The sequence below is a fragment of the Manis pentadactyla genome, chromosome 13, assembly GCF_030020395.1.
Source record: "Manis pentadactyla isolate mManPen7 chromosome 13, mManPen7.hap1, whole genome shotgun sequence".
Lineage (NCBI taxonomy): Eukaryota > Metazoa > Chordata > Mammalia > Pholidota > Manidae > Manis > Manis pentadactyla.
In genome coordinates this window covers 15,379,593-15,401,290 of record NC_080031.1, presented here as the reverse complement: position 1 = coordinate 15,401,290, position 21,698 = coordinate 15,379,593, and the positions used below count along the sequence as shown (strand labels likewise).

Below are 21,698 nucleotides of genomic sequence, written 5' to 3'. Positions count from 1 at the left end.
CCGTTTGGGGTCCTAAAAAATTCTTCAGATCTTAATTGGCTTCAAATACACAATCAGCACTAGGCTGCATGTAAATAAATGGTTCTAGAACTGTTACAACCTTTCCCTAAAATTGGCAAGAGGAAAAAATTGCTGGCTCTGATCCCTTACCGGCAGGTCATTAAATTCCACCCTCCTAGCTACATCCTTCCAATGGACAAACGGGGCCAGCCTACGGGCTGGAACATGCCCAGGGCAAGAACCAAGGAAGTTACTGGTGTTCTAGAAGGCCAGGGCTTCAGCAGTGCTGAGGAACAGGGTTTCCCTTGGGGACAGAACATTTCAGGCTGAATGAGGAACAATCTTGTCCAAGGGTAGACCATGCTGTCTCTCTTCTTCTCCTTAAGTCCTTACGATGCAAACAAGTGTTTTGATCCAATCCTGAATATCTCCCAGATGCCACACCCTGCAGTGGCCCAGGCGCCCACTGCTGAGATGGCACCACCAGAGCACTGGAGCGCTGAGTTCACCTTCTGCACAGAAGCACCACCTCTCTTTCTGGGACTTACCTGCAATGAACGCAGTCCAAATTTCTAAGTAACCACCACATGGATTTTAATGCCACGGCTTTACATCGGGTTACCTTTAACGTCATGAGTAATTTCCTTTTCTGAAACAGTCCCATCACTGCTGGGCTCCGTCGGGCTCTCTTCGTTGTAGTCATCGCCTTTAAAGGTGTCGTAGTAGTAATCGCGATCCTCCACCACCTCCAGCCCTTCCTCCTCATCCTCGTCATCCTCATCCACAGTGGCTTCTGTGAAGTCTTCCAAATCTGCTTCCGTAGGAAATTCACTAAAGGGTCCAATAAAAAAAGATGGTTAATACTAATCCCTATGCACAGAGCCCAACAATGATTCTCTTTCCTATTTGAAACAAAAACAGAGACAGGAAATAAGCTCAATTCACATTTAAGTGTGTCAGTAAAGCCCTCAGCCCAGCTACATGAGCGGAAGGGAGGAGTCCATGAACAGGACTGCATTAGCCTGTAGGAAATAATGTGGCCCATATAACAGAAAGCTGAAGACCACTGGCCCTTCTGTAATCAGCCACGGCTAGACTGAAATGCATGCTGGCTCGACTCTAGGATGAACAGGGGTAACTCTACTCTATCCCAAAGTGAGGGTCTAGCAACCCAGGGCCACCAGTAATGTGACTTCACTGATTCAGGACCAGCATTTACCTTTTGTAAACATCATAGTCTTCCTCTTCCTCCTCTTCCTCCTCCTCCTCATCTTCCTTGTCTTCTTTTGATACAGTAGATTCAATACTCTTCGTCTGAGGGCAGCACACATACTCGGTGCCGTGGAACTGGTCCACCCCACAGGGTAGCAGCATACCGTATCTATATAGGGTCATTCCCTGAGTCAGACAGGCCTAAAAGAAATGCACAGACCAACATGAGAACCAGCTCCACAGGAAAGCTGGTCACACGTCCCCAATTCCTAGCTTTATCCAGAGGAAGCCCTGACCAAATCACTACGTAATACTTTCAGTGACACATAAATATTCTGCCAAAAAGTTGTGATGCTATTATTTTTTAAAGACTTACAAAATTTTTTACTTCCAATGGGGAAACATCATCTGAGCCAAAAGTAATAAAAGTCCAAAGTTGGGGGAAAAATTAAGAGAGAGTTTCTTCTAATAACTGTCGATGCTACTTGAAGGTAGCTGACGATGATTCACATCTCTCCCTATGGAGGACACAGCTTCGGAATTTGACCAAAGAAAGGAACCAACTGGACAAGCACCCTCACCACAGAGGACAAGCATTAAGAAAGGCATTTCTCTCCACCAGCGTGAAATGGCATCCAGTACTGTCAGTAAATGCGTCCTGACACAGGTTTGCTGTAATTGGCCATTTTCTACCCTAAGGCCCTAGGGTTAGGATGGCCTTCTTGGGATCAAGGATGCATCCTTGCTTAACAATCTTTTTAATATCCTTAACTACTGGAGCTGGATTGTCAGCACGTTCTTTCCTACAGAAACATTTATTCTCCCCCAAATATCTTTAAAAGAGGAGAGCAATTGTAAACTTTGAGAGATAAAGGGAAAATATAGAAAATTATCTTGAAAGCATGGTAAGGTTTGGAGGAAAATGCTACTTTCTCTCCTAAAAGAAAAAACACTTGACTTTTCTCTCCACTCTTTACCTCTCTGACGACAGTGTGCCAATGTTGCTGATTCTCGCAGACCTCCATGCGCTCTTTGTGGAAAAACTGGCACTTTTCTGGAACTAGCAGAACATCACTTACAAACTCACCCACTGGAAAAGAGAAATGAAAAGGACCCTCACAGCACATTGCTATGGCACTTGGGTAGTCAGGAGTAAAGAGGAGCATTCTCTAATGCACATAAGCCAATGCACCTCTTCCATCTGCAAAGGCAGACTGGTAGCAGCCGCAGGGGTTCACCATTCAACATCCCAGTACCCTCCCGCCTCACCTGCCTGCCTCCAATCCCTTATGGCCCCCCTGCAGGGGCTGTAGCCACATGTGACAATGGGAGGGAGACAGGAATAGGATCCTGCCTGCCATGACTGACCATCCCCCCAACCCCCCACCCAGGCGCTGGCTTCACATGAGTATTCCTAGCCCCCTACTTCCCTATTTCTGCCCACATGAGTTTTAGTAACAAAATGCCCAGGAAACTCAGGCTAGGTGTTCTTTCTCAAGCACAGGTGACTCTTACTTAGCCCTCTGGCACCTGAGGACGGCTACCTCTAAGACACACTGCCACTCTGACAGCCAATTCCAGTAAGACTCATCAATGGAGGGCTAACCAACCACAAAAGGGAACGGATGCCTTTGTCATGGGAAGCCCGCAAGGGCTACCTTACCCAGGCGAGCAGCTTAACTTCAATAACAGATGAGTCAACATGTGTGACATCCTAAGAACATGTCACCTACACAGGTGATAGTTCTAGTCTTTCTGCCAAAACATGTCATTTTAATCTAATCATGATAAAACAATAAGACAAATCCAAACTCAGGGATATTGTTAAACAAATGGCCTGGACTAAAAAAATATATCTATCATTAAAGATTTAAAAAAAAAAAGACTAGGGAATTGTTCTAGATCAAATATAATGTTTGATTCCTTAAAAAAGGAAGCTACCAAAAGGCATTATTTGGACATTTAGGAAAACTGTCCAAAATGAGAGTACCACATCGCAGTTTTATAGGAGACTGTCCTTGCTCTTAGGAGAAACAAAGTGAAATATTTAGAATTAAACTATTGTGATGCCCCTATTTACTTTCAAAGGGTTTAACAACAACAAAAAGTACAGGCAACACACACACATACACACACACAGAGTGAGATAAATAAGGCAAAATTGGAGAACTTAAGTAAAGGGTATAGAGGTACTGTCACATGTTTCTCTACAGGCCTGAAACTTATCAAAAATAAAAAGCTGGGGGAAAAACAAACTTACCTGTTTAAAAAACAAAATCCTTATCTTTTAGAAATACACAGTGAAACACTACAGGGAAAAAATGCTGTGATTTGTTTCTAAATAATCAGGGGGCCACTGACAAACAAAATAAGCCTGGTTCATGAACTGATGACCATCTATGGCTAGGCAATGGGGACATGGGGGTTAATGGTGTTTGGATATGTTTCTAAATTCCACAATAAAGAGTTAAAAACTCAAATGTCATTGGATTATCACCCAGAGATTCCAACTCAGTAGGTCTAGGTGGCACTCAGGAATCTGCACTGAGGCAGCCGAGGTGATTGATACATCGCCCATGTGCTGCGTAAAGGCTCTAAGAGGGGCAAAGAGGGTGACGTGCATGCTCAGCTCAGGAAGAGCTGCAGAAAGTAGCAGGGGGGAAAGGAAGCAGGCAGGTTAACCTCTGAGGTTTTTTTTTTTTAAAAAGGGAAAGTATTAAATATAATCTGGACTGAGAAAGGTCCTGGGGCTGTGAACTCGTGGGGAATCTATGTAGGCAAACTCCCGGCTCATCCTTCAGGACCCTGAGCCTCAGGCCTCAGTGTCTGGGCGCTGGAGAAGTCAGTCCTCCCACTGCCCACGTGGCAGGTGAAGGAAGCCCCTGACCTGTCAGGGGAAGTCGGGTTCCTGACATAAGCTGGAGCAGTAAACACAGCCTCCCCACACCAAAACAGCCTTACACACGGCAGGCAGGTGTCACCCCACTCGGTACAGGGAATCTGGGGGCCAAATAGCTCAATTTGACACTAACAGAGGAACACAAAGGTAAGTAGAAACAGTGCTGCCCTTGAGGGCTCTAAGGCTCCGGGGAGGCAGAACATGTATATAAGCTTTACCCATCAACTAGACTTAACAACCAAAGCTTTAAAAAAGTTTAAGAAAAAACAAAATCCCCAGGGCAAACTAGAATTTGCCTCTACTAGGAGAAACAATCCTTACACTCAATCTAAGTAGAGATTACTTCAATTCTGACATCCAACCACCAACTCACATTGTTTGATGTGACTATTCTGTATTGACTAGGCGGTTTTTTAATTTTAAGAGTTATTTTTTTTTTTGAGAGGGCATCTCTCATATTTATTGATCAAATGGTTGTTAACAACAATAAAATTCTGTATAGGGGACTCAATGCACAATCATTAATCAACCCCAAGCCTAATTCTCAACAGTCTCCAATCTTCTGAAGCATAACGAACAAGTTCTTACATGGTGAACAAGTTCTTACATAGTGAATAACTTCTTACATGGTGAACAGTGCAAGGGCAGTCATACCACAGAAACTTTCGGTTTTGATCACGCATCATGAACTATAAACAATCAAGTCAGATATGATTATTCATTTGATTTTATACTTGATTTATATGTGAATTCTCCCTTATTTTTTTTTTTAATAAAATGCTGAAGTGGTAGGTAGATGCAAGATAAAGGTAGAAAACATAATTTAGTGCTGTAAGATAGCAAATGTAGATGATCAGGTCTGTGCCTATAGACTAAGTATTAATCCAAGCTAGACAAGGGCAACAAAACATCCACGGATGCAGAAGATTTCTCTCAAAACAGGGGGTGTGAGGTTCTAGGCCTCACCTCTGTTGATCCCCAATTTCTCACCTGATGGCCCCCCTGCAACTGTGCCTGTCTTAGGTTGTTCCTCCCTTGAGGAATCTTACCTGTCTCTGGCTAACCAGCCGATTGACTAGGCTATTTTTATGTTTGTTGATTCATGACAAAATGTAACAAAAGATGTATTTATGAGGCAGCAGGGTTAGACTCCAGGGTTCAGTTTTAGCACCACCTTTTCTAGAAGACTGGTCTTAGACAACTTACTCGCCATTTCTGTATTTTGTGAGGATGCAATGATGTGATATATACAATACATGAAAAGCTTGGATTACAGTCTGGTACAGAGTAAGTCCCGAGCACGATGAAGGTGTCCGCTGGAACTCTGCTGTGAATGCTGCTACAGTCTTGAGGTAAAAGTAACCAGTTTTAGACAAAGCAAACTATATAACCACAGTTCATAAAGAAATCTGTAGTTAGGAAACAGTTAATATACTTTGATTTGAAAAACCTCAATTTTATTTGTACAGCTGCAACACCAGAAAAAATTTAAAACAGCCATTTCATTACTAAATATATAGTCCATAGAAACAAACTGGGTTTTCTTTTTTAATACAGTGAAAAAGTAAATAAAATACAGTGAAATACTATGTACTATGCTAAAAATGAATTAACTAAATCTACTCATATCGCACTTTAGACAAACCCCAAAATGGTGTAAAGTAAAAGCAAATTGTAAAAGGTCAGGTACAGTATAATACCATTAACAGAAGTTTTAAAACATACAAAAAATTATTTATAGGTACCTATGTATGTAGCAAAAGTACAGAAACACACACGAGAATGATGCCTGCTAAATGGGATAGTGGGTACCCCTAGAGCAAGGGAGGGAGTGAAAGGGATGGAAGGATAGAACTTTGGAACATTTAATCCCTTCATTAAAATATAAGATGGAGATGATGCAAACACGGCAAAATGCCCAAGAGCTTAAATCAGTATGCGTGGCCACTATATTGTTTTATAACTTTTCAGTATGACTGAATTATTTCATAAAATTAAGTTTAAGATCAAAACTTTTTTAAATGCCAGGAAATTAATAATTAACTCCATGTTAAACTGTAAAATTAATGCCACCAATCTTCAGCTGCTCTGACTGAATCAATCTGATCTCTGAAAACCAGAGAGCACCACTACTGTTTGAAAATAAACCAAAATATGAAAATGAAAAAACACCCTTTGATTCAACAAATCTAATTCTAAAAATATACTCTAAGTTAATAATTAAGCAAAGAAAGATATCCATTACAATGTTGTTAATATCAAAAAATTGGAATCAACCTAAATGCTCATCAATAGGGTATTAGTTGAATAATGGTACCTATATACAGTTCTATGATGTCCTAAGAAATATGGTTTGTGTTTGGATTTAATATGGAAAAATCTCCATGATGGTTAAATAATTTAAAAAATCATTAAACAAATAAACAAAAGCAGTAAACATACTCCCGTATAACCCATATAACCCCAACCCCTCCTCCTTCAGCTGGGTTAACTCCATAAGGCCAAGTCTGTCTCCTTTATTCAAAGATGTCCTTATCCGGAAGAAGAGGATGCAATAGAAGTGTCAACTTAAAAAAAAAAAAAAGGCAATACATAGGAGAGCATATGTCGTATGATCCCACTTACAAAGAAGTGAATTTAAAAGCACACATATTCCCATGTGTAGCAAGAAGTCTTATCTATACACCAAAATGTTAGTTATGGTTAACTGAGTGCAGAAACTGAAATAATGTTTTTGCTTTTCCCCTACATTCTTCTATTGAAAAATACGCTGTTTAAACAAGTAAACTAAGAGAGAAACACATTTCAGTCCCTGCATTATTTCTGTTGTTCCACTGCTACTTTTTGCATTTGCTACAATTATTTATCAGGAGCGTCTAGGAAAAAAACTGACCTAGGCAGATCAGTCTTACTCTGTTTTATGGAACACTGAAAATGATTTGGTCTCACTTTAAAACTTCACGCAAGTTTGAAACAGTTCAATTTAATCAGTTGAAATATAATAAACAATGGCCACAATTTCCCAGGCCATTGGACATAGAAAGCCACACCTCTTTTGCTATTTAAGAAGCTGATCAATGAATACGGCCATTTAGCAAGACCTAACCTATAGGATTTCATTTAAGCTACATTCATGATCTATGTCCAACCCCTATCATTCCCTGTGATTTTGTCTGTCTTTCCTACCACCTTCCCCCAGCAGGGCCACTGACAGCCATCAGGTTTTAGAGCTTTTTCAAAGTTGCTGAAATTCCTTCCAAAATAACAATTTACCACTTGGGGAAGGCCCCAACCAACAAACACATAAACAAACCTACTGCAAGGGTACTCTCCAGCTGCAAAATGGAAAACCATGTCATTTACAAGGTTTTGTAATGAAACTAAACCAAGAAAGAGTATCAACCTGATCACCCAGCACAAATTTTTGTGAGGTCCAACAGCCACCCCTAGCAGATGTTTTTGAGGCAGACAGGGCTCTGAAAAATTAAAGACCCTGAATAATTCTCAGGAGCAGAAACATACACCTTGCACAAGGGTCCACCAGGAACAGGGTAAACTGCTAATGAGCTGTCGTGAATTCAGAAGTAGAAAACGACTCACAGACAGACAGCTGCAATGGGCAGGTGAGCTGTTTCGCTGCTGAGGAGTGCACCCGAAGGCTGCTGGGAAGAAGCTGCTTTAGTACCCTTCACAACAACACTCCCTGTTCACATCTCCATCCAAAAATATCCAAACATACAAGCTGTCATGGGCTACAGAGCTCTCCCCCTTCTTTAATCCAGGAGCTGGTCTATGTATAAATGTCAGAGATGACTAACTCCTTCCCCCAAGATACCAGCAGCTTTGCTTCTTCACACATCCCCAACTCTGTCCTGCTTGGATCACCTGACTTATTTATGTAAATTTTTAGAGATAAACTGGAGGCAATTAGGAGTAATGCAAGATGTAAGGTCATGTTGAGGAGGGGGAAGACTGAACTGTGAATTCTCACCAAACATTCTGAACAGCAGTTTGAGAGTCACAACCCTGAGTATTTGGGCACTCGAGCACAGATATCCACAGACACCCCCAGACATGATGCAAACACCACCAGCGAACTGAATTCATTCTCAACTGATTATGAGTATGCTAATTAGCACCATCCTTCCCTCAGCCTAGCAAACACAATGACAAACAAAAATAGTGCTGAGGATAGAGGTAATTAAGGACCCTGGGACATCCAAACCAATTAACCCAGGAGCCCAACCAGTGCAGACACACTGCTCCCCGATTCCCATCTCCTCGCCCTCCTGGCCAGCCTGCCTACACTCTGGGTTTGCCAGGCAATAATATCCCACAGGGGCTTTCAGAGCTAAAGCTATAACCATACCACTACAATCTCTTTACTCAACATGGGGGATTCGTCTTAGAAAGTACAAAAGGACTTAACATGGTTACCTCCGGTGAAAAAAAAATGTCAGCACTCTCACTTTTTATATCAATTTTTAGTACAGTGTGTATGTTAAAAGAGTTATGTATGGTTGCATAACTCAGTGACTATACTATAAGCCATTCCACTGTATCCTTTAAAATGGGTGAATTATATGAATTAAATATCAACAAACTCATTTTTAAAAAGCAGAGACTGATTATTTATATAACACATTGGGCAGACAAACAATTTACTGAGGATAATGAAATGGAAGTTATCAATATGAGCTCATTATTTTTAATATACATATAAATATAGGAATATAGATTTGTGTGCATGTATGTGCACATACACATATATTTCTTACCTCTGTCTGCTGAGTAGGCCTACAAGCAATAACATCTTAGGAGCAGTAAGCACACCTAACAACCAAATCTTGGTTTCTAAATACCATTACCCAATAAAAGAAACAAAGACTTCTTGAAAAAACGCTGACATTCCAGGATGGGGTAGGGAAAATAGAAGATGAGTCTGGAGCATCTTTTTGCACCACAAAGTAAAGAAGCTTTCAAAGAAAAACAGGAACATGGTAAAAGGACACAACAGGAAGCAGCATGAAGGGGATCCCACTACTCAAATCCGAACAGTGAGCCCATAAGGAAATACATGAATGCAGCCAGCATCTTAGCCAGTTGATCAAAGTTATCACTGGTAATGGAACAGACTGACATCATGCAACTCCTAACATGAGGCAGACAGGAAAACACTTCTATGACAGTTCCTCAAAAATGCATCCACCAACAGGCTCAAAAGGCAAACCCAAACTGCAAGTAATTTGTACTCTTTAAAAATGTCAAGATCATGAAAGACAAGGAAAGACTAGAGAGAACTGCATGCAATATGTGATCTTGAATTAGATCCTGGTATTATTGGAACAACAGGTGAAACTTGAATAAGGTCTATAGATTAGATTCTGGATCAATGATAATTTCCTGATTTTGATGACTGTACTAGTGTTATATTGAACATCCTTGAATTTAGAAAATCTAAATTCTGTCCTGTATGTGTATTATGTCCTTTATGAAGTGTCATTTCATTGTTTGGTTCTGTAACTCACTGAAAAATTCCAACTATAGCATTTGGAAAATAAAGCAGTACAATAAAATTCCTGTTGTGTGCTAGCTATGGTAGCAGTCTTTGCCTTCTAATTACCATAAAGAGTGTATCCTATGCTCTAGGTATGGTCATGGTACTGAGGGAACAAAAAGGTTAAAGCAAGGTCCCTGCTTTCAAAGTACGTACCATGTAGCTGGAGAAATCTATATAAACAGGACAGGTGCAAGAGCATCAACAAGGAGAATTTCAGAAATCTGGATATCTAGCTAGAAAATAAGACCAGGAGGGAAAACTTCCTTTAAAGGAAACATCCCCTGAGGTAAAGGAAAAACTTCCCAAGCACAGTAGACAGAGGAAGGTAATTCCACACAATGAGAACTGGATGGTATGTGGCCAGGAGGCATGAGATGGCAATGCTAATGAAGTGTGAAGCCTGGGTGTGTATGGTGGGTGGGGGGGGTTGGGGGGGAGAACAGGGAAGAGGCCATACTATGCAGTTTTGAACCCACTCTAGGGGCTTCATCACATATCACTTTTTGGGTGACAAAGAGCTACTGAAGAGTTTTATGTGCAGGAGAGACAATTCAACCCTATTTCAGATCAAAGGGCAACTGACTGGACATCATAACTGAGAAACACATGTGGAGGCTGTTGTCACCGTCCAGGCAGGAAAGGATGAAAAGCTGACCTACAAGAGCGGGAATCAGATGCAGGAGGTAAGCCAGAGGTCCCCAGACTCCGGTGTCACAGCACCCCAGGTGTCTGTTATTTTTTCACAGCACTCACAGGCCACAGAATACCCAAAGGTTGTCAGGTCCAACCACTTACTAAGCACTTGTATCTTAACTCTTTAGTGCCTGCTGGGTACTCAGAGCACCTCCAGCCCTAGCCGACTGAACATCATTTACCCTTGTTTCTTCCTCCACAGCGATTCTGGTATGACACTGGCTTTTTTTCACAGGAACCACTAAAATACAGCTCCATGAAGATATGAGATCATTGAAAGGAATGGAATGGTGTGAAGCTGAAACCATGAATACCTGCAGCCAATGTTCACAGGATGTCTGACAGACATTTCCCATGAAAATAAAAAATATCCTGCAATGTCCCCACAAGTTTGCTGCAATGCCCCAGGGTGCCTCAGTGCAGCTTGGGAGCGATGGATGTGAGCCATATTAAGCGGTAAGGATCAGGTGGATCTGAAGACTGACCGGAAGTGGGGGATGCAGCACCCCCCCAACCCAACGTCTCAAGCTCCACGTTCCGGGTGGAGCCAGCAAGAGACAAGAGAGGGGGTGGGGGCAGGCTGCAAGGGCTGTAGGGGTAACAGTGCAAAAGGGAGAAACTATTCCAAGTACTATCTGTAACCTACAAATACTCAAGAATATTTTCTTGCTTTGCTCAGTTTGAGAATTTTAAAGAGGATGAATGAAACTTCACATCCAGAGATTTCTTAAAGCCAACTGGAAGAACATCCCACATCACACAAAATTTTTCCAAGTCTCACATTACTCCATGCTGCTCAGTGTTAAAGTAAATGACATGAGGCATTCGCACAATTGTCCCTTTTTCCTCCTGCTAATACTTTAAAAACAAACTAATTGCTATGTATTTTAAATATTGCTTTTCAGGCGCCGACTCTCCCTGTTAGTTTGCTATAAGAGAAAATGAGAAAAAAAAGCAATGTCTTCCACCTTAGGAAAGGTTATAATGAAGGGAGGGAGGCGAATAAGTTAAATTAATGGCTTAAATTAACTATGTCTACAGATCTACCCAAGATGTCTACATTAATTACCCACCTATGTTACTCCTGTCATGAAGCACCTAAAATTAATTGTTTTGTGCTTTTAATAATCTGTGACCAAATCTGTTCCTGAATCCCCAGACTACAGATATATGAGTACAATCTGGATGTGTCAGTGATGAGTGGTTAGGAATGAGTACATTAACTCAATAGCGAAGCAACAACTCTGTTTCTGGGTAATAAAATAATACAGCTTTACTCAAGTTAGCTCTGTTAAAAACAGCCACACCCTCACCAGCCCTGCACCCTTCAGCATGGCAGGTGGCCCAGGGCCGAGCCCTGGCAACCCTGACTGTGCACAGGCAGCTGTGAGTCACCTCTCCTGAAAACTACTCAGCTTTGGTCTAGTTAACACCACCGGATGTCAGTACCTTGCAGAACGTATGTAGATGAATTAAAGGAACGAAGACTCTCCCCTTGGGCTGCTTCCATGCCACTCACTACAATGACAGGAGAAGAGGCATGTCAGCCTCACGATGGGAGGCACGGCCGGACTGCTCTGAGCACAGCACGCCTATTCAGAGCCACGGCAAGGGCTCCGCCTTAAAGGACAGGAAGACGCCCATGACGGGAGAGGCGGTGCTGGTGACCGCTGAAGACAAGTCAACAGTCGACACGAGAAAGCAGTAATGTATTCAAAAGAGAGTTCCATGATAAACTCATGCAGCCCTCAGCCTCTGAACAGACGTAGAGGTGAGTCAAGAGAGAATTATATTTAAAAATGAAGGACCCCCCACTTCCTGAAAAGTAACCAAGAACACCTAAAGGACACTCACCAAGACACTTGAAAGGTATCACAATGTGACTCTTGCACTGCTTTTTGTCCCTCCGGCACCAGTTGTCAACACTCACTTGCTGGTTTGCTTCCATCACATTTGTGATCTGCAGCTCTGGATACATCTGCAAGAGCCAAGAAATCACATACAATAAACAGGCTTCATCCAAAATAAATGGACAGGGACTTGCTGGAAAGGATGACTGCCTACGTGTCCTGAGCTTCACTGTTATCCTATATAAATCTAAGTTCCACTCTGCTGCCCCTGGTTCCAACTGAACTCATCAAGTAAAAAGATACTGTAACTATTAGTTTTCTTTTGACAAGCCCAAAATGCATCTATCAGAATATCAAGCCTACTTATGGGGTACTTATAAATAGCTGAGTTCATGAACTAAAACATTTAACAAGCAAATCTATGGAAATGTCTGTTAACAAAACTATAGAATAATACTTCAAACACTGGCTTTATATACATGCTAGTCATGGAGAAGTTAAAACATCTCATGTCCTTTCCTAGGTCAAGTTTTGACACAAAATATCAGCTGAATCAAACCTGAGAGTATCACTTACAACATGAGTGGCTTTCTGTCAACAAGTGGGAAGCACAAGCTCACACATGACATGTTTTGCTTCACATCTTCCCACAAGAAGGAAGCCAAGAGAAGCAGGCTGCACTTCCACAGGACCTGCCAAGCTGGCACAGTATTCCCTCCTGAAGGAACGGAACGGAACACTCACAGCCACAGGCCAGGCCAGGCCTTTGAGAGTCTCAGTCACTCATACACAGTTAACAACAAAGGCCCGGTGCTCCAGTCATTAGCAATTTGGTCTTGAGTCAAAAGAGAAGAATGGCAGCATATCTATTTCTAAGGTAAACAGGCTCAAACTTGACCCAGAAAAAAAGTGTTTAACTTTCTGGCAACACTTACCTCCTGACAGTACTGAAGAACCTCTTCTTTTGTACCGAAGCAGCTCTTTGTGCCGGTTGGGTCGGATTCCCATTTCCCAGTCTGAATGTTCACATGCATATTTAACTTCCCACAAAACATCGCAATTTGAGGCTCAGCAACAGCAAATCCTGTTCCAGCATTGGCTGCAAGAGACTGCCGAAGGAGAAATGATCAGGTTCTCCAAAAAGGCTGACACCAAGGTACACTCACTCAGTGGTTTGTGATGAACTGATCTTTTAAAAATCTTCATTATTATTTACTATTTTTATCCTCATAAACAAATCTTCTCCCCAGTAGTTAGGCCAGAATAAAAATGACCTTTGGATGCATATGATGAAAGTGAAAGGTCACTAGGAACCTCACCTGGCTACTTCCAGCTGGGAACCTACAGTGCAACAGCAGTCCACTCTACCACAAGCGATCCTACTTTCCATTCCTTGATATTTTTTTTGATATATCAGATCACAAACGTACAGAATGGCTTAAGTTCCAGTAATTTTACTCAACTCACTCAAACTACACAATTTTATTGAGCAGTTACTATTCTTGTAAAACAACGTGCTAAATGCTTAAGACACAAGGGTGGCCCCAGCTCTCCTCGGGTTTCTAGTCTAGTGCAGGAGTCAATACTCACACAGAAGTGTGACCAGGTTGCCAGATGTCCTAGGATGGGAAGGCCACAGTGCTGATGCAGCATATGAAAAAGAAGCTAGCTCAGGCTTAACTACGACGGTAATCAGGGAAGCTCCTGAGAGAGTGGCCCCTGAGCAGAGCCTTGAGAATTTGGGGAGAAGGGGGACTGTGAGGTAGAGAATGCTAGAGAAGGTAGGAGGCATGTAGGGACTGGACCAGATAGTCTGTAGACCAGGAAAGGACTCTACCCTTATCACTGGACATGCTGAGAGGTTTTAAGCACAAAGTTAATCTTTTCCAAATGCAGTGGTGATGCTTTCCCTGGTGGCAGGGTGAACACACAAAGGAAAGGAGAGTGTGTGCAGGGCAACGGCTCAGGATGCTGGAGCTGCAGAGTCTAGGAGAGGTCATGGTAGCTTGGGCTAAGGAAGTGTGGTCAGAGACGGAAGAGATTCGAGAAACCACAGAGAGCAAACCGGGCCAGACTTGGCGACATTAGTGAGGGGATGAGGCAGAGGAAAACGTCAGGTCTGGCTGCATTACTCAACGAGCGATGGCATCAGTCGTGGAACCAGAACACTCAAAGTGATTCTATGAACAATTTTATTTTATGTTAGGTAAAAATAATCAACTATCTACAAAGCCTTTCTTTGGCAAGTATCTACTTCTTTTTAAGGATAGCCATAAGCAGCTCAGAAATCAGAGGTGAGAACTAACATTTAGGCATTATGACTAGAAGGCTCCCGCCAAGTCTGAGGCACTAGAAAACACAGAGGCATGCTGGCACTTAGAGATAAGCCAGTATTAATGGTTGTGTCCATAACGGAGTTTTGTGGTCTATTTGATTTAAAAGTTCTTTCAAAATAAAAATTAAACACCTGTTTTATTTTTTATTTTTATTAATTAATTAATTAATTAATTTTTTATTTTGGTATCATTAATCTACAATTACATGAAGAACATTATGTTTACTAGGCTCTCCGCTTCACCAAGTCCTCCCCCACATACCCCTTCACAGTCACTGTCCATCAGCGTAGTAAGATGCTGTAAAATCACTACTTGTCTTCTCTGTGTTGCACAGCCCTCCCCGTGCCCCCCACGCACTCTACATGATAATCGTAATGCCCCCTTTCTTTTTCCCTGCCCTTATCCCTCCCTTCCCACCCATCCTCCCCAGTCCCTTTCCCTTTGGTAACTGTTAGTCCATTCTTGGGTTCTGTGATTCTGCTGCTGTTTTGTTCCTTCAGTTTCCCTTTGTTCTTATACTCCACATATGAGTGAAATCATTTGGTACTTGTCTTTCTCCGCCTGGCTTATTTCACTGAGCATAATACCCTCTAGCTCCATCCATGTTGTTGCAAATGGTAGGATCTGTTTTTTCTTAATGCTGAGTAATATTCCACTGTGTATATGTACCACATCTTCTTTATCCATTCATCTACTGATGGACATTTAGGTTGCTTCCATATCTTGGCTATTGTAAATAGTGCAGCAATAAACATAGGGGTGCATCTGTCTTTTTCAAACTGGAGTGCTGCATTCTTAGGGTAAATTCCTAAAAGTGGAGTTTCTGGGTCAAATGGTATTTCTATTTTGAGCATTCTGAGGAACCTTTATACTGTTTTCCACAATGGTTGAATTAATTTACATTCCCACCAGCAGTGTAGGAGGGTTCCCCTTTCTCCACAACCTCGCCAACATTTGTTTTTTCTTTGTCTTTTTGATGATGGCGATCCTTACTGGTGTGAGGTTATATCTCACTGTGGTTTTAATTTGCATTTCTCTGATGATTAGCGATGTGGAGCATCTTCTCATGTGCCTGTTGACCATCTGGATTTCTTCTTTAGAGAACTGTCTATTCAGCTCCTCTGCCCATTTTTTAATTGGATTATTTGCTTTTTGTTTGTTGAAGCGTGTGAGCTCTTTATATATTTTGGATGTCAATCCTTTATCGTATCTGTCATTTATGAATATGTTCTCCCATACTGTAGGATACCTTTTTGTTCTATTGATGGCGTCCTTTGCTGTACAGAAGCTTTTTAGCTTGATATAGTCCCACTTGTTCATTTTTGCTTTCGTTTCCCTTGCCCGGGGAGATATGTTCATGAAGAAGTCACTCATATTTATGTCCATGAGATTTTTGCCTATGTTTTTTTCTAAGAGTTTTATGGTTTCATGACTTACATTCAGGTCTTTGATCCATTTCGAACTTACTTTTGTGTATGGGGTTAGACAGTGATCCAGTTCCAGTCTCTTACATGTAGCTGTCCAGTTTTGCCAGCACCATCTGTTGAAGAGACTGTCATTTCCCCATTGTATGTCCATAGCTCCTTTATCAAATATTAATTGGCCATTAATGTCTGGAGTCTCTATTCTGTTCCACTGGTCTGTGGCTCTGTTCTTGTGCCAGTACCAAATTGTCTTGATTACTGTGGCTTTGTAGTAGAGCTTGAAGTTGGGGAGCAAGATCCCCCCCTCACTTTATTCTTCCTTCTCAGGATTGCTTTGGCTATTCGGGGTCTTTGGCGGTTCCATATGAATTTTTGAACTATTTGTTACAGTTCATTGAAGAATGCTGTTGGTAATTTCATAGGGATTGCATCGAATCTGTATAATGCTTTGGGCAGGATGGCCATTTTGACGATATTAATTCTTCCTAGCCAGGAGCATGGGATGAGTTTCCATTTGTTAGTGATCTCTTTAATTTCTCTTAAGAGTGTCTTGTAGTTTTCAGGGTATGGGTCTTTCACTTCCTTGGTTAGGTTTATTCCTAGGTATTTTATTCTTTTTGATGCTATTGTGAATGGAAATGTTTTCCTGATTTCTCTTTCTTAGTTCATTGTTACTGTATAGGAAAGCTACAGATTTCTGTGTGTTAATTTTGTATCCTGCAACTTTGCTGAATTCCAATATTAGTTCTAGTCATTTTGCAGTGGAGTCTTTAGGGTTTTTTATGTACAATATCATGTCATCTGCAAATAGTGACAGTTTGACTTCTTCTTTACCAATCTGGATTCCTTGTATTTCTTTGCTTTGTCTGATTGCCGTGGCAGGACCTCCAGTACTATGTTGAGTAACAGTGGGGAGAGTGGGCATCCCTGTCTTGTTCCCGATCTCAGAGGAAAAGCTTTCAGCCTCTCGCTGTTCAGTATGATATTAGCTGTGGGTTTCTGATATATGGCCTTTATTATGTTGAGGTACTTGCCCTCTATGCCCATTTTGTTGAGAGTTTTTATCATGAATGGATGCTGAATTTTGTCAAATGCTTTTACAGTATCTATGTAGGTGATCATGTGGTTTTGTCCTTCTTTTTGTTGATGTGGTGGATGATGTTGATGGATTTTCGAATGTTGTACCATCCTTGCATCCCTGGGATGAATCCCACTTGGTCATGGTGTATGATCCTCTTGATGTATTTTTTAATTTGGTTTGGTAATATTTTGTTGAGTATTTTTGCATCTACATTCATCAGGGATATTGGTCTTTAGTTTTCTTTTTTGGTGAGGTCTTTGCCTGGTTTTGGTATTAGGGTGATGTTGGCTTCAAAGAATGAGTTTGGGAGTATTCCCTCCTCTTCTGTTTTTTGGAAAACTTCATGGAGAATGGATATTATGTCTTCTCTGTATGTCTGATAAAATTTTGAGGTAAATCCATCTGGCCTGGGGGTTTTGTTCTTAGGTAGTTTTTTGATTACTGATTCAATTTTGTTGCTGGTAATTGGTCTGTTTAGATTTTCTTTTTCTTTCTGGGTCAGTCTTGGAAGGTTGTATTTTTCTAGGAAGTTGTCCATTTCTCCTAGGTTTTCCAGCTTGTTAGCATATAGGTTTTCATCGTATTCTCTAATAATTCCTTGTATTTCTGTGGGGTCCATCATGATTTTTCCTTTCTCATTTCTGATACTGTTGATTTGTGTTGACTCTCTTTTCCTCTTAATAAGTCTGGCTAGAGGCTTATCTATTTTGTTTATTTTCTTGAAGAACCAGCTCTTGGTTTCATTGATTTTTTCTATTGTTTTATTCTCAATTTTATTTATTTCTTCTCTGATCTTTATTATGTCCCTCCTTCTGCTGACCTTAGGCCTCATTTGTTCTTCTTTTTCCAATTTTGATAACTGTGACATTAGACCATTCATTTGGGATTGTTCTTCCTTCTTTAAATATGCCTGGATTGCTATATACTTTCCTGTTAAGACTGCTTTTGCCGCGTCCCACAGAAGTTGGGACTTTGTGTTGTTGTTGTCATTTGTTTCCATATATTGCTGGATCTCCATTTTAATTTTGTCGTTGATCCATTGATTATTTAGGAGCATATTGTTAAGCCTCCATGTGTTTGTGAGCCTTTTTGCTTTCTTGGTACAATTTATTTCTAGTTTTATACCTTTGTGGTCTGAAAAGTTGGTTGGTAGGATTTCAATCTTTTGGAATTTACTGAGGCTCTTTTTGTGGCCTAGTATGTGGTCTATTCTGGAGAATGTTCCATGTGCACTTGAGAAGAATGTGTATCCTGTTGCTTTTGAATGTAGAGTTCTATAGATGTCTATTAGGTCCATCTGTTCTAGTGTGTTGTTCAGTGCCTCTGTGTCCTTACTTATTTTCGGTCTGGTGGATCTGTCCTTTGGAGTGAGTGGTGTGTTAAAGTCTCCCATAATGAATGCATTGCATTCTATTTCCTCCTTTAATTCTGTTAGTATTTGTTTCACATATGCTGGTGCTCCTGTATTGGGTGCATATATATTTATAATGGTTATATCCTCTTGTTGGACTGAGTCCTTTATCATTATGTAATGTCCTTCTTTATCTCTTGTTACTTTCTTTATTTTGAAGTCTATTTTGTCTGATACTAGTATTACAACACCTGCTTTTTTCTCTCTGTTGTTTGCATGAAATATCTTTCTCCATCCCTTGACTTTTAATCTGTGCATGTCTTTGGGTTTGAGGTGAGTCTCTTGTAAGCAGCATATAGATGGGTCTTGCTTTTTTATCCATTCTATTACTCTGTGTCTTTTGATTGGTGCATTCAGTCCATTTACATTTAGGGTGATTATTGAAAGATATGTACTTATTGCCATTGCAGGCTTTAGATTCGTGATTACCAAAGGTTCAAGGTTAGCTTCTTTACTATCTTACTGTCTAACTTAACTCGCTTATTGAGCTATTATAAACACAGTCTGATGATTATTTCTCTCCCTTCTTATTCCTCCTCCTCCATTCTTCATATGTTGGGCATTTTGTTCTGTGCTCTTTTTAGGAGTGCTCCCATTTAGAACAGTCCCTCTAAGATACCCTGTAGAGGTGGTTTGTGGGAGGCAAATTCCCTCAACTTTTGCTTGTCTGGGAATTGTTTAATCCCTCCTTCATATTTAAATGATAATCGTGCTGGATACAGTATCCTTGGTTCAAGGCCCTTGTTTCATTGCATTAAATATATCATGCCATTCTCTTTTGGCCTGTAAGGTTTCTGTTGAGAAGTCTGATGATAGCCTGATGGGTTTTCCTTTGTAGGTGACCTTTTGTTCTCTCTCTGGCTGCCTTTAATTCTCTGTCCTTGTCCTTGATCTTTGCCATTTTAATTATTATGTGTCTTGGTGTTGTCTTCTTTGGGTCCTGTCTCTCGGGAGTTCTGTGTGCCTCCATAGTCTGAGCAACTGTTCCCTCCCCCAGTTTGGGGAAGTTCTCAGCAATTATTTCTTCAAAGACACTTTCTATCCCTTTTTCTCTCTCTTCTTCTTCTGGTACCCCTATAATGCGGATATTGTTCCTTTTGGATTGGTCACACCGTTCTCTTAAATGTTGTTTCATTCCTGGAGATTCTTTTATCTCTCTCTGCATCAGCTTCTATGCATTCCTGTTCTCTGGGTTTTACTCCATCAATGCCCTCTTGCATCTTATACATTCTGCTTATAAATCCTTCCAGAGTTTGTTTCACTTCTGTAATCTCCCTCCGGACGTCTGTAATCTCCCTCCGGATGTCATCCCTTAGCTCTTGCATATTTCTCTGCAGCTCTGTCAGCATGTTTATGATTTATTTTTATTTTGAATTCTTTTTCAGGGAGACTGGTTGGGTCTGTCTCTGCAGATCCTCTCTCAGGTGTTGTCTGAACTACCTTGGACTGGACTAAATTTTTTTTGCCTTTCCATGGTGATAGCGTTGGCTGGAGGCAGGTTGCAGGTGTGTCAGCTGGGAGAAGAAAGTCCTTTCCTGCTTGCTGGATGCCTTGCCTTTCTCCACTGCCTGTGTTGGTTACCCACACTCCTGGAGCAGCCACTGGGTTAGTCCCCTAAGCTGCTGTGGGCGGGGTCTCCGTCAGAGCAGCGCGGAGCCCTGCGGGGAGTGGCAGACATGCTAGGTGTGCTCCTCCATGATAGTGGCGCCCCTGCTGGGCAGCTGTGTGCCAGCAGCAGCCTTTGGGTCTGGCCTGGGCGGCTGTGCGTTGGGCTGGGATTCTGGTTGGTTGCAGGGAGCGCGCCTGCTCCCTCTGGCTCCGCTGCAGGTGCATGCGGGCCTCTACCAGGCTCCTCTGACTCCACTGCCGCCAGTGCACGCGAGCCGCACCCAGGCTGTTCGGTTGCTGCCGCTGTGGGCTTGCACAGGCCTCTCCTGGTCCCCTCTGCTGCCGTTGGCGCACGCGATCTGCTCCCGGTCCCTTCCGGTGCCGCCGCCCCCGGTATGCGCTGCCACTCTCCCACTACTGGGCTGGTGTGTCGGGGTCCGCGCCAGTTGGAGGAACGACTAGCAGGCTGCTTAGTGCCATTAGGGGCTTCAGAGCTGTGCTGCCTCCCCGGGGTTTAGGGCGCCTAAGGTTCCCCGGGATTCCCAGCTGCTTGATAAGTGTGCTGGGAAGACTTCCTCCAGCTATGGGGTCCCTGTCTCTTTAAGACTTGCAGAAAGCACTCGCTTTTCTTTTGTCTCAGGGGCGCTGGTTGCGGGTACCTGTCCACAGGTTTTGCTTTTCCGTTTCTCTAATATCCAGCACCCGTGCACCTGGAGTCTGGGCTCTAGGTGTGGATTTCTAGAGCTGGTTGTTTAGCAGTCCTGGGCTTTCACTCCCTCCCCGTTCCGACTCCTTTCTTCCTGCCGGGTTCTGGGGTGGGGGAGCGTTCGGGTCCCGCCTGGCCACGGCTTGTATCTTACCCCCTTCATGTGATGTTGAGTTCTCGCAGATGTAGATGTATCCTGGCTGTTGTACTGCACTCACTGGTGTCTCTTTTAGGAATAGTTGTATTTATTGTATTTTCATATATATATATATGTTTTGGGGAGGAGATTTCCTCTGAACTACTCACGCCGCCATCTTCCCGTGATCCTAAACAGCTTTTTAAAATGCTAAAACTTGGGGGATTGGGTGAGATTGTATGGTATATTATATTGTTCTTTTTAAAAAGAGCAATTTACATAAAATGGTTCTCCTATTAACAGAAAGGGTAAGTTTGGCTTTTAAGATACATGGGAAATGTGTGCTTCCTAAGCAACTCTCATTTTTCTGTGCTGATGGACTACACAGACATCCTCTACTCAGGAGACTCCATTTGATTTTGAAATACATTATGATCCTACAGATATTTTGCTTAGGAGATTAAGCTTTCTTAATGAACTAGAGCAAATAATCCTAAAATTCATATGGAACCACAGATGACTTCAAATAGTCAAAGCCATCCTGGGAAAGAAGAACAGAAGTGAGAGTAATACATGACATGACTTCAAGCTTTACTACAAAGCTATGGTAACCAAATAGTATGATACTGGCACAAGAACAAACCTATATGTCAATGAACAGAATAGAGAACCCAGAAATAAATCCACACATATATGGTCAATTAGTATACAATAAAGGAGCCATGAACATACAGTGGGGTTTTAAAGACAATCCTTCAATAAATGGTGTTGGGAAAACTAGA

The 21,698-nt window shown here is 41.8% G+C and overlaps 1 protein-coding gene across 4 annotated transcripts in view; it reads right to left on the bottom strand.

Annotated features, from left to right (window-relative positions):
* APLP2 (amyloid beta precursor like protein 2) overlaps positions 1 to 21,698 on the bottom strand; it is an 84,572-nt gene that overhangs the window by 23,797 nt on the left and 39,077 nt on the right. For all 4 annotated transcript variants that reach the window (XM_036930342.2, XM_036930345.2, XM_036930343.2 and 1 more), the window contains exons 2-6: positions 13,150 to 13,323; positions 12,219 to 12,342; positions 2,190 to 2,302; positions 1,220 to 1,413; positions 623 to 831 (exon numbers count right to left, since the gene is read on the bottom strand). In XM_036930342.2, coding sequence (XP_036786237.2) covers positions 623 to 831; positions 1,220 to 1,413; positions 2,190 to 2,302; positions 12,219 to 12,342; positions 13,150 to 13,323 — 814 coding nt within the window. The remainder of the gene's footprint in view (positions 1 to 622; positions 832 to 1,219; positions 1,414 to 2,189; positions 2,303 to 12,218; positions 12,343 to 13,149; positions 13,324 to 21,698) is intronic.